Below are 24,509 nucleotides of genomic sequence, written 5' to 3'. Positions count from 1 at the left end.
GGGGATGATTTGGACCGTTTTTATTTCAGGGGGGGATGCCATCCCCCCTCATCTCGAGTACTGATAAGTAACAATATTTACCCACCTGGAGGAGTATCCACTTTGCCCATTGGGAAGAATGAGATACTTCTCATCTTCTAAGCATTTCTTCACTTCTTCAGGTCGTCCTCCCATCCCTCAACAGCAGGAGGCAGAGGTAAAATTATATTGTCCCGTTTGAGCTGTGACAGGTGGTGTTTCCACAGGTTTTATATCCCCAACGCTCGGAGAAAGAGGGTTAACGCGTTCACTCAGCATGTAAACAAACGCCGGTTCCGGCAGCACCGGAAGTAGCACCCACAATTCGCGCAAAGCCTCATGGGGCGTAGGAATAAGGTGGATAGTTATTAAGGGCAGATGGATGAGATATTTTGGTTTTTGAGAAGCAGCACATCTCCCACAGCAGTAAAACCTTGTCGCTGCTCTGGCTAAGGCTGAAGCGGTTCTGCAGAATCCAGCTGGACTGCAGAGGCCTTGTCTGACGTCTGCATGGTGGCATCACTTATAAAAAGGAATGACTCTGAAGCCCATCTGAAGTTGGGAGTGCAGCCCGTTTATTCAGGTCAGGGGTCCCAAACGGAGGTTCGCCATAACATATGGGACTCAACAACAATAAGGCATAAAATGTACTACTAAAGTTAAGTTTTACAAACAGTTTTACAACATGTAATAAACCAATGCATAATATAAAAAAGAATTAATCAGGCGAGAAAATAGATGAATATCATTTTCCAGCGTCCCAGAGCCAGTGAGGATGGGTATCCTGCTTGGGCTCAGGTCACTCACTGTATTTGCACCTTTATGTCAATAGATGGTGTCATTCAGCAGGGTTTATAACTTCCTAATCAACTATGTTCCTCTTGCACTGGACCTGCATCCGTGCATCCTGCGGGGCCCCTGCATCTCCCAACATGATGAGACAATGACGGAGCAACGCTGAGATCCCGGAGTGAGGGGAAGATGAGGGAACGTGGCAGGGAAGCTGTGGGTCAAAGCAGGACAGGAGCTCTGCTTGGCTCAGGGAAGGCCACACTCTTGCTGAGCTTGTTCATGGACTGAACAGATTTAGTTCATGGGTCTCTCCCACTTCCCTCCGTCTGGTCCTCACTCTGCTTCCAGCCTTGGATCTTCTTCATCCCCAGCCACACAATTGCTAGCAAGCTTTGCTAGCCAGCTGTACTGTACCCTTCCCTCTTGTCTCTAACCTTGACTTTCAATTGTTTTGTACTAACCTCTAACACGTCTCCCTCCTTGCATGCCACCCTTTTTTGTCGGGCAGGTCCTTCAGGTCACTGTTGTTACAGCGTTTATTATTGATGAGGCAGCTCACCGTTCTGGTGGAAGGTGTTGACTACACCACAATTTGACGTATTCAGTCGTTGCATTCATGTCATTTCTATAAGGTTCAAAAAGTGCATCCAAGTCTTTAGTTTTAAAAAGTCCTTACAGAATTTCTTCAGTTTCTGGTGTGATCAGTTTCTTGACAGATGTTTTGGTCCAAGGTTTCCTCTGAACAGTGTTTAGGACAGGAGAGACAGAACAGGAGATGGATACATCTCTTATGTTTCCACAGAATGGAGATGTTAAGGAGTGGTTGAAATCCTCTCTGATCACCACGAATGGACTGGTGCAGTCTGTATAAAAAAACTCATGCTTTTCTTGTTTGTTCTAATTGCATGAATGTTTTTTTGTTTGTTTTTTTTTTAAATAAAAGGGCCTATTAATGGCCATTGATAATTATCATTGGCTTTCCTTTTTTGTCTTGGTTTCTGAGCCAAGTCATGACACAGTAAATATTCACAAACAAAAACTTACAGCTAATAATTAAATATCCAGGCAACAGAGATGATGTTTCACAGTAACACAGCCTGGATTACACAATTCGTTGTTAAAAAGCACCACGATTTAGTCTCCCTTACGTTACTCCTTCTCTTCAAATGTCTGTTTGAAAACCGGGTGATGAAAAGATGGAGTTATGCCTATACACACACACTAATATCTATCCATCTATCTATACAAATATAAATTTATCACTATCCTGTACTACCTCTCCTGTACTATGTCAGGGTGAGACATCATACATCAATGCAAAACCTAAAAGTTAATTTTAAAACAAAACTGACCTCTGCATTTCAGCTTGGTGTTGGAAGTGTTGGAAGAGATCTCCTTCCCTGCTAAAGCAGCGTAATCTCATATCACACATATGACCTTAAATACCTTCTGTAACCTGTCGCAGACTGATAATAAATGTCTACACATGTACACAGTCAGGACAGGGGTCTCAGACTCTGCATGTTGTAGATGTTTCCTCACATCAACCCACCTGATTCTACTGAATGGATCATCATCGTCTGTACAAGTCTGTTAATGCCACGTATTTGGATCAGGATGTTTTAAAGCAGGGAAGGATCAGCTGGAAAGGAAACAGGTTTAAGGTTTTATTAAATCAGGTCTCCAGAAAGGAGCCATTCTTGTGACATCACCAGTGGCAGAATCCAAGGTGGCTGCTCGTTGTCTCGTGCAGATAAAGTTCAAGTGTGCTAATTATTGTTCCGTTACTTTATCATTTTATATCTGTTACCATTTGTTTTTAAAAGCTTCATTTTATTACTTAGTTTCGTTTTATATCTCAAGGATGTATTGATGCTATAACCGTGCACTTATGTTAGTGCTTTCAATTTCACCATGAATATAAACAGAGCAGTATTTTATAAAACCTTGTTTAATGTGACACTTCACTGAAACGTCCGGTCTCTATATGATCGGAGCAGGAGTTTGGTTCTCATTGCCGGCAGTAGATCAGACTTGTTCCCGGTGCATGTTGGACTCCGGCAGGGCTGCCCTTTGTCACCGGTCCTGTTCATAATTTTTATGGACAGGATTTCTAGGCGCAGCCAGGGGCCGGAGGGGATCCGGTTTGGGAACCACAGGATTTCATCTCTGCTTTTTGCAGATGACGTTGTCCTGTTGGCTTCAACAGACCGGGACCTTCAGCATGTGCTGGGGCGGTTTGAGGCCGAGTGAGACGCGGCAGGGATGAGAATCAGCACCTCCAAAACCAAGGCCATGGTTCTCCACCGGGAAAGGGTGGCGTGCCTTCTCCGTGTGGGTGGAGAAGTCCTGCCTCAGGTGGAGGAGTTCAAGTATCTCGGGATCTTGTTCACAAGTGAGGGAACGATGGAGCGGGAGATTGACAGACGGATCGGTGCAGCATCCGCAGTTATGCGGTCGATGTATCGGACCGTCGTGGTGAAGAAGGAGCTGAGTCGAAAGGCAAAGCTCTCGATTTACCGTTCAATCTACGCACCTACCCTCACCTATGGTCATGAACTTTGGGTAGTGGCCGAAAGGATAAGATCGCGGATACAAACTCATACAGAGATGAGTTTCCTCCGCAGGGTGGCTGGACGCTCCCTTAGAGATGAGTTTCCTCCGCAGGGTGGCTGGACGCTCCCTTAGAGATAGGGTGAGGAGTTCGGTCACCCGGGAGGAGCTCGGAGTCGAGCCGCTGCTCCTTCACATTGAGAGGAGTCAGCTGAGGTGGCTTGGGCATCTGTACCGGATCCTCCTGGACGCCTCCCTAGGGAGGTGTTCCAGGCATGTCCCTCCTCCCTAGGGAGGTGTTCCAGGCATGTCCCTCCTCCCTAGGGAGGTGTTCCAGGCATGTCCCTCCTCCCAAGGGAGGTGTTCCAGGCATGTCCCTCCTCCCAAGGGAGGTGTTCCAGGCATGTCCCTCCTCCCAAGGGAGGTGTTCCAGGCATGTCCCTCCTCCCAAGGGAGGTGTTCCAGGCATGTCCCTCCTCCCAAGGGAGGTGTTCCAGGCATGTCCCTCCTCCCAAGGGAGGAGTTCCAGGCATGTCCCTCCTCCCTAGGGAGGAGTTCCAGGCATGTCCCTCCTCCCTAGGGAGGTGTTCCAGGCATGTCCCTCCTCCCTAGGGAGGTGTTCCAGGCATGTCCCTTCTCCCTAGGGAGGTGTTCCAGACATGTCCCTCCTCCTTAGGGAGGTGTTCCAGGCATGTCCCTCCTCCCTAGGGAGGTGTTCCAGGCATGTCCCTTCTCCCTAGGGAGGTGTTCCAGGCATGTCCCACCAGGAGGAGACCCCAGGGAAGACCCAGGACACGCTGGAGAGACTATGTCTCTCGGCTGGCCTGGGAACGTCTCGGAAGAGCTGGAGGAAGAGCTGGAGGAAGTGTCTGGGGTGGAGGAAGTGTCTGGGGTGGAGGAAGTGTCTGGGGTGGAGGAAGTGTCTGGGGTGGAGGAAGTGTCTGGGGTGAAGGAAGTCTGGGCATCTCTGTTGAGACTGCTTCTCCCGCGACCCGGCTGATAACTAATAAGCGGCGGAAAATGGATGAATGGATGGATGGAACAGAAAAATCGGTGGCAGTGAAGGATTTGCACTAAATATAAATGCAGCAGTTGGAAAGATGGACCCAAGCCAGGTCAATGCAGCAAAGACACCTTTACTGCACATTTAATCTTTAAGATATCAACAGAATGACTATAGCGCAGCAGGAAATTACAGCAGAACCATATACATTTGTTTTAATGAAAAACTATCATCTGAGATGCAGAGGCACTTGTGCTCATGAGTGGTGAAAAAATATCTGCTTTCCTCAAAATATTTCAAAAGATAATACACTAAAACAAAGCGTTTTTCCAATTCTGGTCCTCAGGGGCCCCTGTCCTGCTTGTTTGAGACAATCCGTTTGTCGCCAGGTTCTCCACCAGAGCCGTACTGATCCATTTTTACGAGTCAGCTGTGTTCCAGCAGGGAAACATCTCAAACATGCAGGCCAGCGGCCCACAATGACCTCAGCTGAAAAATACTGGACCAAAACAAAGATTTTATCATCATGGAATATCAGTGAAACCTGGACGTGAATATAATTAGTACCACAACGTAGAGAGCGTACGTCAAATCTAGGGGACAGACACCATTATGAAAGGTCTGCAGACAGGGTCAGTTAGCGACATGATTATCCATCCTTCTCGTCCTCTGGTTAGACTGGCAGGGCTGATAACTAATCCCCCGTTTGGTGAGTGAAGTCACTATGAGGAAAAGTGACGACAATAGAAATGTTTAAAGTGTCAAGGTCTGACACCTCTACAGTTTAGCTTTTTCTGGTTGCAGCTGCAAGCTTTGTAGCTTCATGGCCAGCCCCATGTTACCTGTGATCTTCAACTTCCCTTGGAAAAAAGCCTGGAAATCAGAGAGGGGGGGGGGGGGAGGGGGGGGGGCAAAGAGAGGAAAAAAAAGTTATGTCAGCTTTAAATCTAATACAGGGCTCCTTTGTGTTGGATACATAAACTGCTGGTTGTCATGGTTACCATAGGAGACCAATTCAGACGACAAAAGTATTTTTTGTGGTCTTGGTCTTGTCTCGGTCTCGGATCGTTGTCCGTTGCTCACCAAGGTGACAGAATCCTGGGATCACCAGTTCTTCCTCTTGTTAATGTACAGTTATGGAAAATATTTGTAGTTTGCATTTGATTTAAAAGGAGCTTGAGGCAGGATTGAGGCAGGATTTATGAAAAAAATGTGTATACGTTTTAAGTTTTCTAGTAATGTCAGATGAAGCGTTCCAAACCAAAACGAATGAGCCCTCTAGCGTATCTCTCCGTTGCCTTGAACAGGCTGTGTGCTGCAATGCTGGGGCCGAATTTCCCGCGCTGTCCTGCAGATGTGACGTCACATGACGCTGCATGCGCGTTCTCCCCGTTCTCCCGTGCCGGCTTCGCTGTTGGCTGCAGTACCCCCGATGGCCGTCATGGTGAAGGGTGGCGCTAATGAGTCTCATTTCTTAAAAGGAGCCTCATGCTCCTTTAATGTGTTGGTGCCTGTATGTGTCTGTATTTAATTACAGTTTTGTGTTTATAATGGCCTTGTTTGAATAAATATATGGCATCACTGGCCTTTGAATAATGTTTGCATATCGTTGTGATTAAGCATTAGGTCTATGCCATTTCAGTGATCCTACTATAATGGTAAATAATGCAATTTCAAGTCAATAATTGTGTGTATCTTTAATATTTAGAATTCACGTTTCATCTACAAATGAAGTACAATTTAAATCATTAACATTTACTATTCATTAGACCTTTCTGAGTTGGGGGTGGGGGGGTTCCGGAGGCTTGTTATTGGAGGACTTTGGGACTAGTTAGTAGTCATGTCAATCCTTAAAAGCACTGGAGTCAATCCTCCAATAGTGTAAAAATAGCGGTAGTGCAGTCGCCACACATATCTGATCTCAGCTGATGGATGAAACATTTATAGTGAGTTCAACATCATCATCCACTTCTCTGTGTTATTGAGCTGCAGTTGAATACAAGCTCATATGGAAACTAGCTGAACCAGGATGATGTTCTACAATCACGCAGGATCAGGAAATAACCAGGTTTGTTTTTGGTCTCGGCCTTGAGCTGAACTAGTATTGGTCTTGACTTGGTCAGTCTTGCTCTTGGTAGTCTCTGATCTTGGTAGTCTCTTTTTTTTTTTTTTTTTTTTTTCAATATCTTTTTATTTCACAAAAGAAAGGCAATCACAAACATCCTAAATAACAGTAGGTCTTTACAATTTTCTTTTGTGCACTCCAGCGAACTCTCGCCTACAACCCACCCCTCCCACCACCACCCCAAAAAAACACAAAAACAGACACACGAAATAAATTAAAAAAAAAAAAAAAAAAAAAAAAGTAACAGTAGGGGCATCAAAACTCAAATACCTACAGATACATAGGTTACATAAAGTAAATGACAACAATAAAACAGCAATCAGCGTATGATGAAGTTTACAATGAATGAAGCTCTAAGCCAGAAAATAATGGGAACCAAAATTCTTGAAAAAGATGGCCACGGTTATATTTTTCCAATGTTAGCTTTTCTAATGGTAGAAATGCTGTAATTTGGTCAATGAAAGTCTTAAAAGATGGAGGGGAATCGTTCTTCCAAAATAAAAGTATACATTTTTTTGCAAAGTAAGTTATCAAAATTAATATCCTGCATTTTTTGTTATGTAGTTGTAAATTATATGTGTCATTTAATAAATATAAACTGCTGCTTAAATTAAATGATCTTGGTAGTCTCTGATCTTAGTAGTCTCTGGTCTTGGTAGCCTCTGGTCTTGGTAGTCTCTGGTCTTGGTAGTCTCTGGTCTTGGTAGTCTCTGGTCTTGGTAGTCTCTGGTCTTGGTAGTCTCTGGTCTTGGTAGTCTCTGGTCTTGGTAGTCTCTGGTCTTGGTCTTGGTAGTCTCTGGTCTTGGTCTTGGTAGTCTCTGGTCTTGGTCTTGGTCGTCTCTGGTCTTGGTCGTCTCTGCTCTTGGTAGTCTCTGGTCTTGGTAGTCTCTGGTCTTGGTAGTCTCTGGTCTTGGTAGTCTCTGGTCTTGGTAGTCTCTGGTCTTGGTAGTCTCTGGTCTTGGTCTTGGTAGCCTCTGGTCTTGGTAGCCTCTGGTCTTGGTCTTGGTAGTCTCTGGTCTTGGTAGCCTCTGGTCTTGGTCTTGGTAGTCTCTGGTCTTGGTAGTCTCTGGTCTTGGTAGTCTCTGGTCTTGGTAGTCTCTGGTCTTGGTAGCCTCTGGTCTTGGTGGTCTCTGGTCTTGGTAGTCTCTGGTCTTGGTAGTCTCTGGTCTTGGTAGCCTCTGGTCTTGGTAGCCTCTGGTCTCTGGTCTTGGTGGTCTCTGGTCTTGGTAGTCTCTGGTCTTGGTGGTCTCTGGTCTTGGTAGTCTCTGGTCTTGGTGGTCTCTGGTCTTGGTAGTCTCTGGTCTTGGTAGTCTCTGGTCTTGGTAGCCTCTGGTCTTGGTAGCCTCTGGTCTTGGTCTTGGTAGTCTCTGGTCTTGGTAGCCTCTGGTCTTGGTCTTGGTAGTCTCTGGTCTTGGTAGTCTCTGGTCTTGGTAGTCTCTGGTCTTGGTAGTCTCTGGTCTTGGTAGTCTCTGGTCTTGGTAGTCTCTGGTCTTGGTCTTGGTAGTCTCTGGTCTTGGTATTGGTAGTCTCTGGTCTTGGTAGTCTCTGGTCTTGGTCTTGGTAGTCTCTGGTCTTGGTAGCCTCTGGTCTTGGTAGTCTCTGGTCTTGGTAGTCTCTGGTCTTGGTCTTGGTAGTCTCTGGTCTTGGTCTTGGTAGTCTCTGGTCTTGGTAGCCTCTGGTCTTGGTAGTCTCTGGTCTTGGTGGTCTCTGGTCTTGGTCTTGGTAGTCTCTGGTCTTGGTAGTCTCTGGTCTTGGTAGTCTCTGGTCTTGGTCGTCTCTGGTCTTGGTCTTGGTCGTCTCTGGTCTTGATCGTCTCTGCTCTTGGTAGTCTCTGGTCTTGGTAGTCTCTGGTCTTGGTAGTCTCTGGTCTTGGTAGTCTCTGGTCTTGGTCTTGGTAGTCTCTGGTCTTGGTAGCCTCTGGTCTTGGTCTTGGTAGTCTCTGGTCTTGGTAGCCTCTGGTCTTGGTCTTGGTAGTCTCTGGTCTTGGTAGTCTCTGGTCTTGGTAGTCTCTGGTCTTGGTAGTCTCTGGTCTTGGTAGCCTCTGGTCTTGGTGGTCTCTGGTCTTGGTAGTCTCTGGTCTTGGTAGCCTCTGGTCTTGGTAGCCTCTGGTCTTGGTAGCCTCTGGTCTTGGTCTTGGTAGTCTCTGGTCTTGGTGGTCTCTGGTCTTGGTGGTCTCTGGTCTTGGTGGTCTCTGGTCTTGGTGGTCTCTGGTCTTGGTGGTCTCTGGTCTTGGTAGTCTCTGGTCTTGGTAGTCTCTGGTCTTGGTAGCCTCTGGTCTTGGTCTTGGTAGTCTCTGGTCTTGGTAGCCTCTGGTCTTGGTCTTGGTAGTCTCTGGTCTTGGTAGTCTCTGGTCTTGGTAGTCTCTGGTCTTGGTAGTCTCTGGTCTTGGTAGTCTCTGGTCTTGGTATTGGTAGTCTCTGGTCTTGGTAGTCTCTGGTCTTGGTAGTCTCTGGTCTTGGTAGCCTCTGGTCTTGGTAGTCTCTGGTCTTGGTCTTGGTAGTCTCTGGTCTTGGTGGCCTCTGGTCTTGGTGGCCTCTGGTCTTGGTGGTCTCTGGTCTTGGTGGTCTCTGGTCTTGGTGGTCTCTGGTCTTGGTGGTCTCTGGTCTTGGTGGTCTCTGGTCTCTGGTCTTGGTGGTCTCTGGTCTTGGTGGCCTCTGGTCTTGGTGGCCTCTGGTCTTGGTGGCCTCTGGTCTTGGTGGCCTCTGGTCTTGGTGGCCTCTGGTCTTGGTGGCCTCTGGTCTTTGTCGTCTCTGGTCTTTGTCATCTCTGGTCCTTGTCGTCTCTGGTCCTTGTCGTCTCTGGTCCTTGTCGTCTCTGGTCTTGGTCGTCTCTGGTCTTGGTCGTCTCTGGTCTTGGTCGTCTCTGGTCTTGGTAGTCTCTGGTCTTGGTCGTCTCTGGTCTTGGTCGTCTCTGGTCTTGGTCGTCTCTGGTCTTGGTCGTCTCTGGTCTTGGTCGTCTCTGGTCTTGGTAGTCTCTGGTCTTGGTCTTGGTAGTCTCTGGTCTTGGTCTTGGTAGTCTCTGGACTTGGTGGCCTCTGGTCTTGGTGGTCTCTGGTCTTGGTAGTCTCTGGTCTTGGTCTTGGTGGCCTCTGGTCTTGGTGGTCTTGGTCTTGGTAGTCTCTGGTCTTGGTGGCCTCTGGTCTTGGTCTTGGTGGCCTCTGGTCTTGGTGGTCTTGGTCTTGGTAGTCTCTGGTCTTGGTAGTCTCTGGTCTTGGTCTTGGTAGTCTCTGGTCTTGGTCTTGGTGGTCTTGGTCTTGGTAGTCTCTGGTCTTGGTCTTGGTGGTCTTGGTCTTGGTAGTCTCTGGTCTTGGTGGCCTCTGGTCTTGGTGGTCTTGGTCTTGGTAGTCTCCGGGTATTGGTGGTCTCTGGTCTTGGTCTTGGTAGTCTCTGGTCTTGGTGGCCTCTGGTCTTGGTGGTCTCTGGTCTTGGTGGTCTCTGGTCTTGGTGGTCTCTGGTCTTGGTGGTCTCTGGTCTTGGTCTTGGTAGTCTCTGGTCTTGGTGGTCTCTGGTCTTGGTGGTCTCTGGTCTTGGTGGTCTCTGGTCTTGGTGGTCTCTGGTCTTGGTGGTCTCTGGTCTTGGTGGTCTCTGGTCTTGGTCTTGGTGGTCTCTGGTCTTGGTCGTCTCTGGTCTTGGTAGTCTCTGGTCTTGGTAGTCTCTGGTCTTGGTGGTCTCTGGTCTTGATAGTCTCTGGTCTTGGTAGTCTCTGGTCTTGGTCTTGGTGGCCTCTGGTCTTGGTGGCCTCTGGTCTTGGTGGTCTCTGGTCTTGGTGGTCTCTGGTCTTGGTGGTCTCTGGTCTTGGTCGCCTCTGGTCTTGGTGGTCTCTGGTCTTGGTGGTCTCTGGTCTTGGTCGCCTCTGGTCTTGGTGGCCTCTGGTCTTGGTGGCCTCTGGTCTTGGTGGTCTCTGGTCTTGGTCTTGGTAGTCTCTGGTCTTGGTGGTCTCTGGTCTTGGTGGTCTCTGGTCTTGGTGGTCTCTGGTCTTGGTCGCCTCTGGTCTTGGTGGCCTCTGGTCTTGGTGGTCTCTGGTCTTGGTCGCCTCTGGTCTTGGTGGCCTCTGGTCTTGGTCGCCTCTGGTCTTGGTAGTCTCTGGTCTTGGTCGTCTCTGGTCTTGGTAGTCTCTGGTCTTGGTCGCCTCTGGTCTTGGTCGCCTCTGGTCTTGGTCGTCTCTGGTCTTGGTAGTCTCTGGTCTTGGTAGTCTCTGGTCTTGGTCGTCTCTGGTCTTGGTCGTCTCTGGTCTTGGTCGTCTCTGGTCTTGGTGGTCTCTGGTCTTGGTGGTCTCTGGTCTTGGTGGTCTCTGGTCTTGGTGGTCTCTGGTCTTGGTGGTCTCTGGTCTTGGTGGTCTCTGGTCTTGGTAGTCTCTGGTCTTGGTCTTGGTAGCCTCTGGTCTTGGTGGTCTCTGGTCTTGGTCTTGGTAGTCTCTGGTCTTGGTGGCCTCTGGTCTTGGTGGCCTCTGGTCTTGGTGGTCTCTGGTCTTGGTGGTCTCTGGTCTTGGTGGTCTCTGGTCTTGGTGGTCTCTGGTCTTGGTCGTCTCTGGTCTTGGTCGTCTCTGGTCTTGGTGGTCTCTGGTCTTGGTAGTCTCTGGTCTTGGTCTTGGTAGCCTCTGGTCTTGGTGGCCTCTGGTCTTGGTGGCCTCTGGTCTTGGTGGCCTCTGGTCTGGCCGCACTCCAGCTGGTCCTCAAGACCAGAGACCACCAAGACCAGAGGCCTTGGTGGTCTCTGGTCTTGGTGGTCTCTGGTCTTGGTGGTCTCTGGTCTTGGTGGTCTCTGGTCTTGGTGGTCTCTGGTCTTGGTGGTCTCTGGTCTTGGTGGTCTCTGGTCTTGGTGGTCTCTGGTCTTGGTGGTCTCTGGTCTTGGTCTTGGTAGTCTCTGGTCTTGGTCTTGGTGGTCTCTGGTCTTGGTAGTCTCTGGTCTTGGTGGTCTCTGGTCTTGGTAGTCTCTGGTCTTGGTAGTCTCTGGTCTTGGTCTTGGTAGTCTCTGGTCTTGGTAGTCTCTGGTCTTGGTAGTCTCTGGTCTTGGTGGTCTCTGGTCTTGGTGGTCTCTGGTCTTGGTCGTCTCTGGTCTTGGTCGTCTCTGGTCTTGGTCGTCTCTGGTCTTGGTCGTCTCTGGTCTTGGTCTTGGTAGTCTCTGGTCTTGGTAGTCTCTGGTCTTGGTAGTCTCTGGTCTTGGTGGTCTCTGGTCTTGGTGGCCTCTGGTCTTGGTCGTCTCTGGTCTTGGTCGTCTCTGGTCTTGGTCGTCTCTGGTCTTGGTCTTGGTAGTCTCTGGTCTTGGTCGTCTCTGGTCTTGGTCTTGGTAGCCTCTGGTCTTGGTGGTCTCTGGTCTTGGTGGCCTCTGGTCTTGGTAGTCTCTGGTCTTGGTCTTGGTAGCCTCTGGTCTTGGTGGTCTCTGGTCTTGGTGGTCTCTGGTCTTGGTGGTCTCTGGTCTTGGTGGTCTCTGGTCTTGGTGGTCTCTGGTCTTGGTGGTCTCTGGTCTTGGTGGTCTCTGGTCTTGGTGGTCTCTGGTCTCTGGTCTTGGTGGTCTCTGGTCTTGGTAGTCTCTGGTCTCTGGTCTTGGTAGTCTCTGGTCTTGGTCTTGGTAGTCTCTGGTCTTGGTCTTGGTAGTCTCTGGTCTTGCTAGTCTCTGGTCTTGGTCTTGGTAGTCTCTGGTCTTGGTAGTCTCTGGTCTTGGTCTTGGTAGTCTCTGGTCTTGGTGGTCTCTGGTCTTGGTGGTCTCTGGTCTTGGTGGTCTCTGGTCTTGGTGGTCTCTGGTCTTGGTGGTCTCTGGTCTTGGTGGTCTCTGGTCTTGGTGGTCTCTGGTCTTGGTGGTCTCTGGTCTTGGTGGTCTCGGTGGTCTCTGGTCTTGGTGGTCTCTGGTCTTGGTGGTCTCTGGTCTTGGTGGTCTCTGGTCTTGGTAGTCTCTGGTCTTGGTGGTCTCTGGTCTTGGTGGTCTCTGGTCTTGGTAGTCTCTGGTCTTGGTAGTCTCTGGTCTTGGTGGTCTCGGTGGTCTCTGGTCTCGGTGGTCTCTGGTCTCGGTGGTCTCTGGTCTCGGTGGTCTCTGGTCTCGGTGGTCTCTGGTCTCGGTGGTCTCTGGTCTCGGTGGTCTCTGGTCTCGGTGGTCTCTGGTCTCGGTGGTCTCTGGTCTCGGTGGTCTCTGGTCTTGGTGGTCTCTGGTCTTGGTAGTCTCTGGTCTTGGTGGTCTCGGTGGTCTCTGGTCTTGGTAGTCTCTGGTCTTGGTAGTCTCTGGTCTTGGTGGTCTCGGTGGTCTCTGGTCTCGGTGGTCTCTGGTCTCGGTGGTCTCTGGTCTCGGTGGTCTCTGGTCTCGGTGGCAGGGATTAAAGCAAAAAAAATATTTTTGACTGAAAAATTTTTTTCAGGCCAGTTCATATTCCCCCTCCATCTATGCACTGCACCTATTGTGAAAACCAGGTTTTTTCTGTCTTTCAGCCTGCCAACTCAGAGAAGGAGGAAACAACCAAATTCTGCAGTGTCTGTACAGCCGCCCGGGATGAGCCGTCCAGTGTGATGTGGATCTACGAGCCAGTAAGATTCTGCTCCCCAAAGTTACGGAACTTTGGGGAGCAGATTTACATCGGTTGGCCTCCGATGCGTGAAACCACGCCCACTACTAACTCTGCCGGCCTGAGCTTCCTCCATTTTTTCGTAGTGGTGTATCACGAATTTCTGCAAGCTCTCTGACCCCCGCCGGACAGAGTCCCCCAGTGTCACGTGGGTTTTTTTGAGCCGTTTAGAATCTGCTCCCGTCGTGACGTCACGACGGGAGCAGATTTCCATAGGTTCAGCCTCCGCTGCTGAAACCACGCCCACAACCAGCTCTCTCCGCTGCTGGAGCGGTTCTTCCTTCAGCCAGTCGGACGCGGCGCCGCGGCGGAGCGGATCCGGGTTAAATCATCCAGGTTCCCAGGTGGTTTGGGAGCTGGGTCCTTGGGGGTCTGTCCCAGGTCGGACCAGCTTCACCCTCCGAGATTTCCAGCCAAATCTGTCGGTTTGATCCCCGGTAACGGGCGATGCGCACAGGATGCGCTCCGGAGCGGATCTGTGCGCCCGCCGTGGGGTTGCGGCGCCCGTCGCGCAGCATCCGCCGGGCGAGAAATTCCGCTGGTCGGTCCCCGGGAGTCCCTGCTACCAGTCCAGGCCAGTTCCTGCGGTCCCGGCCGGTCGGAACCGGTCAGATTCCCCGGTTAAAGCCGCGGTGATGCGCGCTGCTCCAGCCCGACTTCCTGGTTCCCAAAGCGCGGTCCGTCCGACTAAATTGTCCAGGTTCCCAGCCGCTTTGGGAGCAGGGATTTCTGGGGTACATCCCAGGCTGGATCAGCTTCACCCTCCGAGATTTTCAGCGAAATCTGTCGGTTTGATCCCCGGTAACGGGCGATGCGCCCCGGAGCCATGCTGGGCGCCCGGCGTGGCTCCGGGGCCAGCGTTCAGCATCCGCCGGGCAGATCCGGCGGAAATAGTGCATAAATGTTATTTATATACAACTCATATTTTATTTTTTTAACAATAACGTTGCCAATTGTGAAAATTCAGTGTTGTGTCTTATTTACAGGCTCGGGCTGCTCTGGCGGAGCGAGGTTTATTCTCCTCCCCTGTTACATGTCATTCAGGGAGCCAATCCGCGCAGAGCCTCATTATCATACCCCCCCTTCCCTTAGAATGGAGCACAGAAAAAGAGGTTAGAAGCGGTAAAACTAGTGACAGGCCCCAAAGGCTGGATTTCTTTTACACCATATTCTAATGTTCTGACCATCACCTGTAGCCAGTACTCGAGTTGTAAAAAAAAAAAAAAAAATCAGGGGGGATGGTGGATTTTATCATATGGGAACAGATAATTTGTGCTGATTACAAATAATATAATATATTACAAATAATAGCACTGACCAAAACACCTGCAGAAATACTGCAGGAATGACATAGCAGCAGTTAAATGCAGCCTTCTGTAAGCTTTAAATATCCACTGGGCTTACATCAAATACATCAAAACACAACAATAAAAAACAGTTTTCTGAACATATCAATATGACTCTGTCCTTCACAGGATAAGTAAAATGGATCACTGCAAAAACTCAAAATGTTAAGAATATTTGTCCTATTTCTAGTTAAAATGTCTCATTTTAGTAAAAAAAATCTCATTACACTTAAAACAAGACTCGTCACTAGAAAAAAACAACAATTTTCACCTGTTTCAAGTAGATTTAAACTTGAAATAAGTAGAAAAATCTGCCAGTAGAACAAGATTGTTTTGCTTGTAATAAGAAGATAAATCTTGTCCCACTGACAGATTTTCCTACTTATTTCAAGTGATAATTTACTTGAAACAGGTGAAAATTGTCAAGTAAGTTATTTTTCTGGTGATGACTCTAAATGTTGAAATAGCAGTAAAACCACATTCATTGATGAAATAACATTTCAGGGATGGAAACCCCCTTTGGCAGTTTTACTGGGGGGATGATTTGGACCGTTTTTATTTCAGGGGGTATGCCACCTCCCCTCATCCCCCCCTCAACTCCAGTACTGCCTATAGCTATATTCTACATCTGGGCTGATGTGGACGTACAGTAGGATAGACTATTTAAGTTACTGGTATGTATGGCTGTCTGTACAGTCATGCAAGTTCAATGCTATTAAAGCACTTTAAATCAAAGCATTTAGTTTTTTTTATATAAAATAAATACATTTCTATGCAGTTTAGAAGTTTTGGGGATGTCCCTTTTTTGGCGCCTGCGCTGCTGAAATCAGGCGTTCCTTATTTCTATTTCTGAAAGGTGGCAACCCGAGAGGCGACCCGCCGGGGGCCCGCGTTAACGGGTCCCCGACGGGCGCCGCAGCTGGGGAGATCCGCGAGAAGCGCCGACCGCCGTACCCGATCCCCCCCGCCGGTCCGCCTTCCGCGCGGCGTCGAACACCGCCCCGCGAAAACCCCCGCCCGACGACGCGCCAACGCCGCTGGACGAAGGCCCCGCCTTCGTCCCGGGCCGGACGCCGCACCTCCGGCGGTGGGGAGAGGAGGGCGACGGCGGCGTAGGTTACGCGGCGACGCGCAACGTACGGTGCGCCACGCCGCGTAACCTACGCCGTAGGGTACGGCGTAGGCTCTGCGTCGATTTAACGCAGAACCATAATTCAGGCTTAACATGATAATGCACGTGCAAATGTTTTTGTTCTTTTCTTTTTTCCTAATTTTCGAATTGACGGAAATCCGTCTAGAGACGGAGAACTTTAATCCCTGTGGTGGTCTTGGTAGTCGCTGGTCTTGGTAGTCGCTGGTCTTAGTAGTCGCTGGTCTTGGTAGTCTCTGGGTTTAGGCGGTCTTGACTACAAGTCTACAACAAGGGCTTATACAATACGAACACTGCACCGAATGGAGAAATGAAAGTTGGTGGACTGAGCCAAACTATAAAGTGTAGTTTAAGTGATTTAAATGAGCACTTTTAGTGAAAGCACTTTGGAAATGTGTCCTGAAGCAAAGTAGCATTTAATGGCGTTCATGACCCAGCTTATAAATCAGCAAGTGACACGTCTATTTATTCAAAAGCACCACACCATCAGACTTGGTTCTTGGAAGATGTGCTCCATTTCAAGGTCTCTCTACAAATAACTGAGATATAAATAACTGAAAAGTCAATAGTACATGTTGATCAGCCTAGGTGTGGGATACATGCTAAAACATCCAACTTTTTAACTTCAAGTGTGTTTGGAAGAGACAAAACAATGAGTTTAAAAGGACAATTTACCAAGGGCAATCTCTTTAGCTAAAAACAAAATCCATTTTACTGTGTTTAATGTTTGATTGAAAGCAAGCATGAATGTCAATTTTGTTAACTGTATTAAACGTCTTCATTGGTAGGTATAGAGGGAATGCGCATGACGTCACAGATGCAACTTCACAGTGGGTTACGCCCACTGAGTGGCAGTGTAAACTTTCAGTTTTGGCACTCGAAAACATCTAAAATGGGAAAGAGCTGTTGTGCGATCGACTGTACTCTGTTCTCGTTTTACAGACTGCCGAAAAATAAGCTTTAGAGAGACAAATGGATCGCTGCAATTCACAGAAACAACTGGATTCCAGAAACTGAAACGTGGATTTGCGGTTCCCATTTTGTATCAGACAATTTTCTCCCGTTCAAATCAGATTTCTCGGGTCGCGCTGATCTGAATTTGAAGCCTTGTATAATAATTGTAAAATAAAAAAAAATAAAATAAAATAAAAAAACGTTGCGGATTTCACTTATCACAGGTTCTTTTTGGAACGTAACCCCCGCGAAGAACAAGGGATTACTGTATTAGAAACAGAGAATAAAACAATAGAAATTATAAGATGGACCATAAATAATAGGGGTGTAAAAATATATGGTGCCACGAAATTTCGTGATACAAAAACGTCACGATATGTGTCGTGGAGGTGACAAACTGTAGCGCAATATTGGGTTATTAATATTAATATATTGTGTTTACTAGTAACTCGCATCCTATTGGAGCAGCGGGATCACGTGACGACCTCGACCCGCGGACCAAAATCTTCCTCTGCTCAGAAGAAACTAGTACCGTTTTGGTCCCGATCACGGGACTCTTGCAGGGTTTTGAGCTCTGAACTTTTACTTATAAGGTGAGCATGAATCAATCTTTTTCTCTGACGGCTTCTTGTTCATTTTATTCAACTAGCAACGGCAGCAGAAGTCTGTTTGGTGATCCAACTCTGAGGTGCAGATGTTCATAAACCTGGTGCTGAGGAGAGAATTAAAAAGGGATCTAGACGGTGATAAGGAACGACCAGATCTACCAGGAGCTCTGTCTCTTCATAGCTGCTCACGGCTCCAGCTCACTTTTCAGCAGCCGAGACAAACTTTTTTTAAAAAGCGTTGCCGCTTGAATCTTCTCTCACTCTCATTTTTTAACTTGATATGGAACACAAGCCACAGACCCAGCAGCACATCTTTCATCTCCTCCAGGTTCTACATCTTTAGTGTTGTTGTCTTCTTCGTTTAGATACACAATCAAATACGTCCCAGCTGCTTCACTCCAACCTCCTACTTCTGATCTGGGTATTGAAAAGAAACGAGGGGAGTCCGGCGCAGTAGGTACTAGTGGAAAAGCGCCACACGGTAACCCACGGTAACCCACGGTAACCCACGGTAACCCATGGTAACCCACGGTAACCCACGGTAACAGACAGAACACTGGAAAACAAGCAACGAGGTTGGATACTCACAGTCTGGGGGTTCATCTTCCCCGTCATCAAAGCCAGCAAATCTGTGTCAGACATGGAAATGGTGCAATCTGCTTTCTCGTCTGTAGATCAGAGATAAGAGTTGGTCAAAATTGAAAAAAATGAATAAAATAGCTTGGAGAACAGAAGCACTCTTGTTGACTTGCTGGTATTATGTTATCACAAAAACAAGAAAAGCTTGTGTAGTCCTTCAACTTTATCGTTATTCCTAAAAGGAAATACTGCAGGAGACAGCCGGCAGACCTCACACACTCCTGGCCCGAGTTCTCTCACCTGTGTCATTGTGAACGCATCCTTTGCCATTTTTCACATCCACCAACCAGGTTGCCTCCTGCCCGTTTGGGCCATCCTTGACCTTGAAGGCAAATACTCCTCCAATTTTTTTCACAAACTGCTCCCCTTCCTAGAAAAGTAATTTCAAATGTACTTAGTCAAAAGCATTTGTACTTTATTTTTATTTTTTTTATACTTCTGCTGAATTGACAAGACTATAATAGTTAGTCTCAAACACGGCTTGGTGGTAGATATGCTGCTATAGACCCCTCACCTCCTGGTCCTTGTTTGTCAGTTATTAATGAGAAGTATCTTATCACCACCATTGATCTCCATTGTTCTTGTAGTTTGTTGTGCTGGTAGACAGCAACACAGGAGCACCGGAGGGGCTGTACCTCACTCAATAATCCATTGTCTTCTTGGCCATACTCAAATTTGTCTGAATGTCCAGTTTAATATTTAATTAGATTGTTGCCAATAGCTTGATTTAGATGTGCATGTAACCACACTAATTCTCTCTTTCATTTCTCCCTTTTCCTGCTCCACCCAGCTGGTCTTCAGCAGGAGCTTCCCCCTCCAGACCTCTACAGGAGACTCTTCCCCACAGCAGGAAACTTTTACAATCACTCTTTGAAGAGACTTCCATCATGACTACTGCAACAATTCATTTCCCTTCTGGGATGAAAAAAGTATTTTTGAATTTTGATATTAAAGCACCTACTGGTAAGTCTGTAAGTGTATCAGATGGGTATGCAACAGCGTTTGTGTTTCATAGATGTGTTTGCTTTCTAATTCACATTAATCATCTTAAGGGCCCCTAATAATAATAATAATCTCATAATTTAATGAACCAAAGGGAAACACTCAGAAAGGTCTGCTTGACTATGGCAAAATGTTTTTTTTTTTACATTTACAAAAATTAATACAATATAACAATATAATTGAAATCACAATTATTAAAAAGGATGATCCTGAATGAGCATCTCTGGGGAGAAAATAAACTATCTTTTTTTTAACTTGTAACAGCTCAAACTATTCCTCAGATTTCATCAGTTTTGTACAACTGAAGTCACGTGAATAAATACTTAAAGCACAAAGTTTCATGATTAAGACAGGATGACCTTGAAAGTATTTATTTGATCTGAATATGTCCTCTTGAGCTGATTAACGTGTATAGAAATAACACCACTGGATGGACCGACAAGTTTTGTTAATGAATGAGAACGAAAAAAAAAAGAAAAAGAGTTCAATAATAGTGGCTAAACAACAGACACTACAAACAATAAAATATGATAATTTTCTTGTACTACAATAAGAATGTTTTGTGGTGTGTGTAGAGCAGTCACCTCCTGAAGCTTCTTCTGGATTTCCTGGAACACAGAATGAGCCTTGAAGCCCTCCAGCCCGCTGCCTGCACTGGTGGCCATGGCTTCAATCCTTAGAAAGGTGAAAGTAAAACAAGGACAATGTTAAACTAAGATTTACAAATGATTCAAATGAAGCACGGAGAATTACACAAACAAAACAATATTTGACCAGAGTTCCAATTATTCTTGTTAGTCGGTAACTTTTCTCTCACTGTCAACTCCACACCAATTGTTTTTATTGATTTCACCAATAACATAAAGGCCACGTACACAACGCCCACTATCTCCTCTCCTGGGAGATTATATTGCAGAAAAGGTTCGCTCACATATTTGATATTTTCATTGCTTAATATTGAGTAAACACTATACTTAAAGTCTGAACGGACACAGATGTTGCTCATCTGGAAAGAAAAGAAAAGGCTATGTAGGTGAATTTCATGAAACTAAAAGGTGGAAACGTGAAGCTTAATAAAAATTCTTTAAATATAATATTATTGCTAAAATTCCTCAATACAGCATTAGTCTTAGCAACGCACACACACAGAGAGACAGAGAGAGAGAGAGACAGAGAGAGAAATTAAACCATCCTTTACCAAAGGCCTGGGAACTTAAGGGTTCCACTTGGTCATTTTACAGTTCCCAAGACTGTCCACTTGTGGACGGAGATCTAGGTTGTTGCTCCTGGGATCTGCAGGAGACACTTCCCTAGAACAACCACTCTACACTTTACACATCTTTCTCCAGCTTCTCGTGTACCTCCTGGTGTTGCTGTTGCTAAAGTAGCTACATCTAATGCCACTACTTTTCTCAGAGAGTGTGTGGATTTCCACAATGTTTGGTTGGTTAACCATCACCAGTATGGGTCTGGAAGTGCCACAGGGTCTCTGCTCTTTCATTCTCCAGGACTGGAGGCATCACGGCTCTAGTGTGGTGGACCCTGGCCTGTTCTTGCGCCGCTATGATTAATGTCTCTGTGCTGTTGTTCAGACCAGCCTTTTCCAGCCACAGGCGGAATTTCTTGATCTCAGCTACTTTTTCAATTGGTGTTACATATTGGATCTCTGCTGCTTGGGACATTCACTGAGGAGTTCATCATTAGGGCCCACCTTCAGGATGCATTTTCTGAATCTGTCGTTTCATCCTGGATGGTGGGTTTGGTGCCTTCCTCCTTCATTAGGTCTGGTGTTGGACTGGATTTGAAACCCTCCTGCATTGTTAGCAGCTGGCTTGTTCTCCCATCAGTGGCTTCCAGTTCTTCACAGCAGCAGGGAACCCGGACACTTGCAAGGAGTCCATGGGCTGGACTGTTGTTCCCATTCACCGGTGTTCTGTCGATTTCTGCTGCTTTGTCGAAAAATGCTACTACCGCATAAACCGATAGCGTCTGTCTATCGGTTTTTGCTACCCTATCAAAAAAATGCTACTTAATGGTTTTCTACCTTTTAGAGCTACAATTTTACTGTGTTTTACTCCCTAAACCACTTCCTTCCCCCCCAAGTGGTCCTTGTCTCTTGCCAGGCCGTCATTGTAAATAAGAATGTTCTTAATGACCTGCCTGGTTAAATAAAGGTTAATGACTGAATGAATATCAAATAAAGCGATAGAATTGGTTTTTTTTTCTCTTTATCGTATAATGTTCACAAAGTGTAATGCAATTCATGTCATGGGGAGTGTATTTTGAAGGATTGAATACTCAACATCCCATATAATCAATTTTAAATCAATATTTCAGGGGTAGCATCATTTGATAGTCCAGTAACATCCTATCAAATAATGCTCCCGTCACTTAATGCGTGGACTGAAGGGATGCAAGACATTATGGGCGTGGCAATCAAACTTTGAAAATCGAGTGTGCGCATGCGCAGAACCTGAAAGTAGCAGTTCTGGACGGGTAGCATGGATAGACAGAACACCGGCTCTTTGGGCTCTGTTAATCTTCTCTGGTATTTGGCTGTGACTGACCTCCTCACTGCCTCCTCTTAAGGCCTTGACACACCAACCCGACTCCCCCCGCTCTCTGCCGACTGCTGTGTCGGCTCGCGTCGGCTGTGAGTCGGGCTCTGTCGGGCTCACTAGACACACCGCAAATACAACACCCGACGGCGAACTAGCACGTAGGTTCTGCGCATGCATGAGAGGTAATTCCCCTCCATACCAGCAGGCAGTGGTAGTCTGTATTCAGGGGCTCAAGGAGGGGGACAGCGCTTTTTTTTCAAAGCTTTATTGAGAAAACACAAGTGCAGACAAACAAAACTCTGACCAGAACAGATCTGATCAAAACAGACAAACACAACTCTGTGTAGAATTACTGCTGGCTGAAATAAATCATTTAGGAAGATAAATGTTGGTTTAATAGATGAAATCTAACAATTGTAGCTACGCCTGTTAAGTAATTTGCTCCGAAAATTTCGGGATTTTCTGCCTGCCGGATCCGGAGCTGATTTGTGGTTCCACGTTAAATCGACGCAGAGCCTACGGCGTAGGGTACGGCGTAGGGTACGGCGTAGGGTACGGCGTACGGCGCGCGTCGCCGCGTAACCTACGCCGTAGGTTCTGCGTTGGTGTAACGCAGAACCATAAATCAGCCTTTATTCTGGCGCGGTTTGAAAAAGACAAGCGAGTGATTATGTACATTCACTGAGTGAATATTATGAAAGTAAAATATTTATTTCTCGCTAGAAATGTTTTTTTTTTTAATTCAGTCCGCAAATGACAACGAAAAGCATTCTGGGAAATTCTGGGAACAGCCAATCACAGAGTGAGTTGTTTGACCGACAGCCGACGCCAATTCAACATGTCGAATCGGCTGAAAAGTTCCCGACGGGCGGCCGACCTGTGGCGACGTGCGGGACACACCGGGGAAACTAGCCCGACAGACGAGCACCGACGCTCACCGACGGCCGATTTTCGGCTTGGTGTGTCAGCCCCTTTAGTCCACACCAGTGGGATCCAAAGATATTTGTAGCTGTGAACATCTAACGTGTTGCCCTGTGGTCGTTCAACCTCCTCATTTGGCCTGTTTGATGCCACTGAAGCACATTTATCCTGCCGCTGTTCTGTCCAGTTGTCCTACCTCCACAAATCCTCCTACCCGTAGGATGAAATGACATACTTCTCTGCCGAGGTGTCCAATCATCCTACCTGATGATAGCTATGTGGAAGCACATAGATATCAGGTAACACAATTTGGCAGATGAAAACACCCCGTCAAATCATGCTGTCACATACACGCATGCGGATAGAACTGCCTGTATCTCACCTTGTTGTGTTTCAATACATTTTCAAACTAAATATATCTATTTTTTATCACTAATTTCTTTTTGAAAAGAAGTAAAATGCACATTCCCAGAAAGTATCATAAAGAAAAGGTTTATACAAAGTTTCATGTTCATCAGAATTTCAGATTCATCTGAATGCAGCAGTAGTCTCGATGTGAGAAATCAACCTGTGCAGAAAAAGTGGATATCAGTGGATATGAGGGCTGGGGTAGTAGTTGGGGGTAAAATGAAGAGGCAGTAGAAGATCAGCAACCTTGGTAAAGGAAGCTGGAATTGTGATTGGGGTATTTCTTCATATACAGAGGTGGGTAGTAACAAGTTACATTTACTCCGTTACATTTACTTGAGTAAGATTTGGGAAATTTTGTACTTTTAGGAGTAGTTTTGAATCACTATACTTTTTACATTTACTTGAGTAGATTTGTGAAGAAGAAACTGTTACTCTTACTCCGCTACATTAGGCTACGTTGAGCTGTTACTTTTCTTTTATCCCTTTTATCCGCGTACGGGTCAATCTCATGACATCACTGAGTGATTCTTTGGGAAAAATGTTGGTTTTTGCATGTTTTGTCACATTTACACAGACTCAAACACACACGCAGAGTTTCTATGAGTTCATCATGGGCTTGTTCTAGTTCTGCCTGGTTAAAAAAGAAAAGTACAAAGGCTTGACATTTTGCTACTTGTGCTTAATTTATTTTTTTATTCTGTTATTTTTATTATTTATTAAAGTACTTGAATTTACTTTAAGATTATTTTAATTTAAGCTATTTTTTTTATTAATTTTAATTAATTTTATTGATTTAATTTGCCTGAAGATGATTATTTTGTACTTTTGTCTGTTTGAATGGTTGTGTTAAAAAAAATAAATCAGACGTTACTTAACAGTTACTCAGTACTTGAGAAGTTTTTTCACCAAGTACTTTTTTACTTTTACTCAAGTAATTATTTGGATGACTACTTTTTACTTGTACTTGAGTCATATTATTCTGAAGTAACAGTACTTTTACTTGAGTACCTTTTTGGCTCCTCTACCAGCTCTCTCCATAAACAGCTGATCCGTGTTGTTTCTGTAAAGGCGATGCTGTTGACTCGTGCGCATGCGCAGTGACGCAAAGTAGCACATTCGACGGGTAGGATAATTTAATAATAATAATAATAATAATATTAATAATAATAACAATAATAATTATAATAATAACACCGGAAGACGCTCCGACAGGAGAGCAGTACAAAAGCACAGACAGCGCGATAACTCTTTTCATATGTAGACTTACACCAGCTAAACTCAGGAAAGTTTGCTAAACGACGCATGATTTTATACATCAAGGTTTTTCTCCGAACTGGCGCAGTGCAACATTAACCAGAACAATCTGAGCATTAATACCCATGTGTGTGTTCAGTTGTTCTTACCTCGACTTGTGTATTTGGGGCATGTTGGTGCGAGTGTCGGTCCGGTTCGGTTCTAGAACGTAACTGGGTCAGCCCGGCTGCACTTCCGGGTTCCCTGGGACGTCATCGAACTTTCAGACTGTATAAGTCGATGTCAGAGCGGCATTAGAATCGACCATTCATTCAATCAACTACTTAGCTGATATAGCATGAATTCTCCTATGCGGGATCAATACATTTCTTATTTTTGCCATCTGACAAAATTAAATATATTATATTTGGTGCCTAACTGTTTCCCAAGTATATTAGTGCGCGTGTGAATGAATAAATGAGACGTAAAACGTAAATTTCTTTGTAGAAAGGCGCTTTGTGAAAATAAGTCAGACTTGCCACATCCAATTAGGCGGCGTCGTTGACGTATCGCAGCAGCGGGCAAGAACACTCGATGTGGTGTCTATGGATATGTATCATGTCCATGGTCAGGACCTTTAGTCT

General features: G+C 46.3%; 1 protein-coding gene across 2 annotated transcripts; it reads right to left on the bottom strand.

The window, feature by feature from the left end:
- Window positions 1-571: 571 nt before the first annotated feature.
- Window positions 572-24,507, bottom strand: scp2b (sterol carrier protein 2b). 2 transcript variants are annotated; one of them, XM_061737354.1, is made up of 7 exons: window positions 24,405-24,507; window positions 24,036-24,153; window positions 19,324-19,414; window positions 17,978-18,107; window positions 17,687-17,766; window positions 5,209-5,239; window positions 572-5,088 (listed from the first exon to the last, which is right to left on the bottom strand). In XM_061737354.1, the coding sequence occupies exons 2-7, from the start codon at window positions 24,056-24,058 to the stop codon at window positions 5,000-5,002; spliced, it is 444 nt and encodes a 147-aa protein (XP_061593338.1). In that variant the 5' UTR covers window positions 24,059-24,153; window positions 24,405-24,507; the 3' UTR covers window positions 572-4,999. The 2 variants fall into 2 exon arrangements, with proteins under 2 accessions (XP_061593338.1, XP_061593339.1); XM_061737355.1 differs by having other exon boundaries at window positions 573-5,239; window positions 24,405-24,501.
- Between the last annotated feature and the right edge of the window lie 2 nt (window positions 24,508-24,509).

Source organism: Cololabis saira, chromosome 13 (genome assembly GCF_033807715.1).
Source record: "Cololabis saira isolate AMF1-May2022 chromosome 13, fColSai1.1, whole genome shotgun sequence".
Taxonomy (NCBI): Eukaryota; Metazoa; Chordata; class Actinopteri; order Beloniformes; family Belonidae; genus Cololabis; species Cololabis saira.
Note: the sequence above shows the minus strand (reverse complement) of the source record. Positions and strands in the feature narration are given on the sequence as shown.

Excerpts from the sequence above, each read along its gene's own strand:
- scp2b (XM_061737354.1), bottom strand. The coding sequence starts at position 24,058 with ATGCCCCAAATACACAAGTCGAG. Across the intron at positions 18,108-19,323 it reads TCCAGAAGAAGCTTCAGGAG|GAAGGGGAGCAGTTTGTGAA; the intron begins GTGACTGCTCTA and ends TTACTTTTCTAG. Across the intron at positions 17,767-17,977 it reads ATGCGTTCACAATGACACAG|ACGAGAAAGCAGATTGCACC; the intron begins GTGAGAGAACTC and ends TCTGATCTACAG.